We start from the raw sequence: 6,811 nt of genomic DNA, 5'->3' as shown, positions 1-6,811 counted from the left end.
TAAGAAAAAGTCAGGAGGATCCACTCACTTCTATGTATTATGCAAAATTAAAAGCTAATTCATAAAACTGAGCCTTTGGAATTGTGTCCCATGTTCCTGAACTCTCTGTATGTTGTAAAAATAGCACACAGTGAAATGAGTCATCCTTTAAAGGCAAATGCTCAATTTAGATCAAAGAACTCTTGACATGTTTTCTTCTTAAAGATAAGCAATAATTTATTTCTCTTTTGTCTTCACAATTATCACATATTGTCCAGCTACATGACCAATGCCACTACATAACACAGGAGAATTGCCCACCTACACTTTACTTGGACAAATACAATTGCAATTTACAGATTAAATGGACTGTACAATGTCTTGTTGGAAAAATGTCCTTCTTTCCTATACGATAGGATGTGGCATGTGATTTATAGACAGATACACTCTAAGATGTAAAACTTTATATCTTTTTAAGCCAAGGATACAGTATAAAGCATTTTGTTTTGGTATTGTATTGTTACTAAAGTAGAAAAAAGAAAACTAGAGAAATAAGTCCAGATCTTAACTTACAGGATATGTAGTAGGTTAAGAAATTAATTGGCTTCTCCACTTTTTTTGTTTTGCTTTTCTTTTTTTTTTTTTCTACAAATGGATAGTATGACTATATTGCAGGATAAAGAAAGACTGTTAGATAAAGAAGGTACCGTTATATGAAAAACAAATGAAAAATTACCAGGTAATTTTGCTTACAAAAAAGGTCAAACTATAAACAGTCACAAAATATATAAAAATGCCACATTGAACGAGGCAATAGTACTCTACCCAAACTGGTAGTATACTCTCTGAAAGAAGTTGTGTTCATACAGTAGTAACTGATAAAAAGGCATTGTGCACTCTTGTGCCGTCTGGAGATTTAGCACCATGTGTCATCAGTTCTTGGATTGTCATCCAGTTGTCCAAGATTTTCTTATTTCTCTTTTTCATCATCTTTTTGTGACTCAGTTCGATAATGTTGATTTCCTTTTTGCCCTCACTGCCACTCTGTGGACTTTCCTTAAGACACTCCAGCCTGCTCCTCATCATGAACTCCCGCCGCCTCCTCTGCTCCTTAGCTCGCACCAAATGCTGCTTCCGCTCTTCTTTGCTCCAGTAGCGACCCATCTTCATCTCACTCATCGTATCATCATCTGTCGTCATACCACTGCGCTCCTCTTTAATTTTTAAGGCACGTTCTTTCAGGATTCTGTCTCGAACTGGTCTCTTTGTGATGTACCTCGTACCATCACTCCTTATTTTCACTTTCCATTCCATCTTGGGCTCTGCACACTTCTGCGAGTCTTTGCACATGCTCACCAGGCTGAGCTGGCTTTGAGCGTACTCCACAGCTGACTTCTGCTGGATCAGTTGCATATAGCTTTGATAATGCTTCGCATGAGCAGGTATATTCCCATACCTGTAAGAAGAGCTGTGATATGGAGACAGGTAGGGAATGTGCTCACTGCTCTGCTTTTCCTGATCTGCGAATCTGCCACTTTCTGCTGCCAGCACTGCATCCTCGGCAGCACTGTTTTGCTCAGTGGGTTTGGTTTTGGCTGAGGTTGTCTCTCTGTTGCTTTGTCCTGAGGATGACTGCTTAGACACAACTGTGCTCCTCAGGTTTTTCCTGTTGGTGATGCTGATCATCCTCTGGAGAGAGTTATCGGGGGATCGTTCCACTGTCAGCGGAGTGCTCCTGCAACTTTCAGCCGTGTTGTAGGCACTGGAGCTGTCCTTGTCAGACTTCTCAGGGTGCTCCATGATGTCGTCCAGTTTGCCTCTTTGTACATCAATGCTGGTGTTATAATTCCTGAATCCTTCATCATGTAAAGCCCAAATGTCTCCATACTGGTCCCTCACCTTTTGGAGCCGGTGAGCCTGCATGATATTCTGACATTCAAGCTCAATGTTCCTCAGTTCCTCATTGAGTAGTTGCAGCTCATGCTCCACTCCATCTTGCTCTCTCCTGTTGCACTCTATTGTGCTGCTTGAGTAATACAAGTCATACTCCCCGTGGTTTCGAATCTTGCACTTCAGTTCCAACAACTGTCGAAACCTTTCACATTCCTCTTCTGGGTTTCCTATGAAATCAGATTCAATGTATTCCCCAGACATAAAACTTTCATTGCACTGGAGCTCAACACTTCCTAAGGTATCTTGGCTGTGACCCAGCTCCCGTTTGCTCTGCAGGGTAGCGCTGTTCTTCTCCTCAGGCACATTTTCTTGCTCTGAGCTCTCATCATTACGCAGACTTTCATCTGTAGGTCCCACTCCACTGTCCTTCTCATGATTGTTGGATGATGAGGTTGCAGTGTCTGTCGTGCCATCCTCCTCTTCATGTTTCTTTGGCTAAAAAATAAGAGCAAACCAAAATGACTATCAAATGCAGACCATATTACATGAGAATATTTTCCAGCTCTGCTTTGCTTAGACAGCTGGGATCTCATTTAAGCCAAATTAAAACAGATCACTAAACAATAGTCCTGCTGCTCATAGCTTTTAAACATTTCTGAGAGTCATGTTGTAGTGGCCATACTGAGTGCAGTAGATTAATTACAGCACTAGTGACATATCTTCTAAAGTACAGAAAGAAATATTTTCCTCTCTACCTAAGCCATCACTTTGCAGTACTTAAAGATAATGATCACCAGATGGTGCACTGTTTTTGATTCTGGATGATAGCCAGAGAATGGTGGAGCTTAAATCTTCTCAAACTTGACTAAAACTTTCAGTAAAAGTTTCTTTCTTTCTAGCATTCCTTCAGAAAAGCAGAGCAAGTGGCCAATCAAACAATGACTAGTACAATCTAAGGTGGTGTAGAAAGACTATTTTCATCAGTGGGGCTTTTTTTGTCTTTTAACCAGTGAACTCATTTTTTCCTCCATGGAGAAGGGCAGGGTTGAAGCCTGAAGAGTGCCAGCCTGTTCTACTGTACCCTTTATGGCCCTCTCTCAGAGTTCATGTTTTAACTCGCCGTTTTCTGAAAATCTGTTCCGTTTGAATTCTAGGAGTTTGCTTAAGTAGACTTCTCTCTGTTGCATCCCTGGAGATGATTTTTGTTCCCTAGTTAGAATTTATGTTCCTTAGAAATAAAACCAGCCTTTTACCATTAAGCGCAGAACAACACTGAGTGCTCCCCATGGGCATAATGTCAAGCTTTTAGGCTGTTGTTTTTCAATTCACACCCTACTCATTGTACCTAACTGTTTATATTCTCAACCTATTTATATTCTCAAAGAATATGCAATAATACCTCTCTGAAGAGACAGACACTTTTTATTTTTCAAACTGGAGAAGTTTGAAAACTAGGCAACTAGGACCATGCAGCTGTTTCTTTCCCTCCAGTGGGAATCAGGAAAAAATGAAAAATTCCTCCCTCGTTCCCTCCATTCCCCTTACAGAGCAATCATAAACAGTGCAATTTATATCGCCTGTTTGCCAAAGTCTAAATGTACATAGTACTGATCAAATGCAAGGAGATGTAATTGCATAATTACATAAAATGGTAGTAATAAGCAAGGCAGAGAAAAGGTACAGTGCACCCAGTGAAAGCAAACAAATATAAAGCGGCCACTGTCATAATTCTCTCTTTCTCTACTTTTATAGACAGTAAACCAGGATGAAAACGTGCCTCCTATCTCATCCTGTCTCCTCTCTTCATGTGTACCTCATGATCATACACTCCTCAGCTACTTTCCTTTCTTCAGTTGTTGGGAAAAAGTAATGGCCTAGTCTCAGAAAAACAAAAAATAACATCCACCCCGCAAATGCAATGTAATAGTGGAAAAAAATAAATACTGAAAGAAACACACCACCAGGAGAATTCAGTGTCTGTAACAGACCAGTTAGAGATTTCCGAAAAGATATTTTAGCAATTTGTTGTCACACAAGACCTGCAAGGAGAAAATTCTGTTCAAAATCATAGTATCCATTTCACACTCATTCTTTTGCACATACAATGTACTGCTGACAACAAAGTGCACAATAAATGGGTATTTCTCACATGGCTTTGGCAGCTATGCTGGCAATGTGCCAATTTCTATCCCTTCCTCTCCTCACATGAGGAGAAACACTCCCCTTCAATTTAAACGGCATGGGCAGTATGCATTCAGTGTTATGCAGGGGATCATGCAAACGTTCAATGTTTCCTGATGTTGTAGGGTCAGAATTTTCTAGAAACTAGATTTTGAAACTGCAGTGGACAAAACCAGACTTTCATGAAAACCCTGCAAGTTTAACTTTCAACGGTACGTGCTCTCTTGATCTAAGATCTTCTCAGATCTTTCTACTTAACCACTTAAACAAACAAGGGTACCTTGTCACAGGGAGAAGGAATATGACATATCACTCTACATAACTAACTATTGTAGAATTGTTCTTAATAATCATTCATTTATTCTTTCTTTCCTCTGTTTATGCATTGCTGAGAAGGAGTATAAACTATATTGGAAGATTTTTAAATGAGGCTCTTGTTATATTTTTCCAAAGTGGCTGCAACACTAGTTCCATTTTCAGGAGTATCTGGAGAAGTGGTGGGAATGCAATGTCTTCCCACATCATCTGGTTTGTAAGAGTTCCAAGACGTTGTATTTTACACAGAGAAAAAATGTCTAGAGAATTCTTCATGAAAAACAGAAGTAATCAGAAAGAGCACTCCAACCAGTCAAGTGGCCAGGGCATTCACCAGGCGTGCTGGAGATTTAGGTTTAATTTTGCATTTTCCAATTTCCACCAGGTGAGTGACGCTACATAAGCTATTCTAGTCCCTACCCTAATCAGCTTTGAAGTTGTTCCAGCTTGTATTGCCGCTAAATCTCTCAGCAGAGAAGTGACTTCAGTCTGGAGTCTGCAAACCCTGGCCAATGCAATGTGTCACTCAAGTTTCTCACTGCTCTGGAAAATATTTAACTACTGACATTGGGAGAAAAACTCCACCAGGCACTGGGAAGGCCATGCTGCAGAACAGACAGGAATTTGGATGCCTGCCCCAAATGCAGAGCTCCGTTCACATCAGCAAATGAGGAGGGCCAGGATCTGCTCTGTGGCCCTGAGGATGAGTGAGACAGCACAACTTGCATTAATATGACTAAACCCATCTGACTACCTTAAGAAGGTGGCTTATTCACATTGTGTTTGCACAGTTATATAGCTAACAGTAGCTGAGCTCCATGATGCTTCCTCTGATGTCTCCAGATGGTGCCACACCATTAAAGTATATATTCGAGCACTTCTGAAGAAATCCCTTTGTGTATAGGTGTTGAAACAGGTTTTACAGTTTGAGCCTACACAATCAGCACTTTCAGAATTAGTAGCCCTTGTCTTCCACACCACATTTATCAACAATTTAAACTTTGCTCCTTCAACTTCCACTTGATTTAGACTGAGTGAATATAATACGCTGACATGTACTCAAGTTGCACTATCCATAATTAAAGTATACACAAAAGATGTAAACAAAGCCAACCCCATCTTTCCAGTCTAACAGAAATCAGCTGAGCAGAACTGATCTGACCAAATGTAAGTGTCTATAGTACCGGCACCTGAATGTCAGGTAGTCACTTTGGGTTCCCCTCTCTGTCACGAAGAAACAAGTGCCTGTACAATCGGATTATTCTCAACCTAAAGCAGACATCCACAACACATTAAATCTTTCCCAAATATGTAGATTCTTGCAGCTACTCCAATTAAGAAAATGGAAAGTAATACAGATATTTAATGTACTGCATGGTTTTGAGATAATTTTTTTTAAAAAATGTACTGTGACTCAGGTAAAGTAGCACCTGGCATTTCTGGTGTAGACTTGTCATGCTTGCCAGAGCTCATAAATATGCAGACTGAGCAGTCTTTTACAATGTGAGATTATTTTAATTTTATTTTGAAAGATAGCAAGCCTAATTCCAGGTTAAGTCCCTTCTGAAAAACAAGAGATCGTCTCCAATTGTCAGTGCATTACTTTTGTCAGTATTATCTATTCTGAACAAAGTACTTGTTTTCAAATGTATGTTGTCAATCTCCTCTACAATTACTTCTGTTTGAAATACCAAAGGGCTCCTTAGGCCTCATCTTTGCAGTGAGAACTCAGATAATGAGAAGGCAAACCTGGCAGTGCATACAATCAAGCAATAAATGAACCTCAAAAGATTCTGCATTTCAGCTCCAGCAAGCATTCATGCCTATAAAAGGGCTAATCTTGCAGGAATTCAGACACTGTTCTATTCTGATTTTACAACTTATGATGTATACTGGGACTTAAAACCCAGGCTGCTACTAAAGTCTGAAGGCAGTTAAATTCAGTTGAAGGTTTTAACAAGTGTAGCTGCTGGACTCTTTGGTCAGGCTCTCACAGTGAGAGGGAGACTGACCACAGTGAGAGAAATCTCACTAATCAGGCTTACCACGAGGTACTCCCGCAACGATGGAAGACTGAAATTGATTTCAGTGGCACACTAAAAGAGAAAATGCTCTTCTGCAAACAATGCTGCTTTTTTTTTAAAACAGGCCTCTCTCAAAAAAGAATTTTCCCTCAATATTTTCACTACGTTTCAGCTTTGAATGAACTTGAATAACTTCTTTTTATCCATTTTTTTCTCTTCTTAACAGGTTTCGATACATTCCATGATACCAATAAGAATATCTGCATGGCAAATGTACAGTATTCTTCGGAAGTTATCTCTGCTGCACAATGAACTCTTTTATTGAAAGGGGGAAGGAATACAATGAGTAATAAAAAATGGAGAATTACATCTTTCCTCAAGGTTTATTGGACTACTCTATACAGAGAAGATACAATTCT

At 39.7% G+C, this 6,811-nt stretch overlaps 1 protein-coding gene across 3 annotated transcripts in view; it reads right to left on the bottom strand.

The window, feature by feature from the left end:
* Positions 1-220: 220 nt before the first annotated feature.
* Positions 221-6,811, bottom strand: part of PDZRN4 (PDZ domain containing ring finger 4) — a 242,687-nt gene continuing 236,096 nt past the window's right edge. For all 3 annotated transcript variants that reach the window (XM_069851791.1, XM_069851773.1, XM_069851782.1), the window contains one exon: positions 221-2,367. In XM_069851791.1, coding sequence (XP_069707892.1) covers positions 841-2,367 — 1,527 coding nt within the window. In that variant the 3' untranslated portion in view covers positions 221-840. The remainder of the gene's footprint in view (positions 2,368-6,811) is intronic.

The sequence above is a fragment of the Phaenicophaeus curvirostris genome, chromosome 1, assembly GCF_032191515.1.
Source record: "Phaenicophaeus curvirostris isolate KB17595 chromosome 1, BPBGC_Pcur_1.0, whole genome shotgun sequence".
Taxonomy (NCBI): Eukaryota; Metazoa; Chordata; class Aves; order Cuculiformes; family Cuculidae; genus Phaenicophaeus; species Phaenicophaeus curvirostris.
The sequence above is the reverse complement of the archived record's forward strand: the minus strand, read 5'-3'. Positions and strand labels throughout refer to the sequence as shown.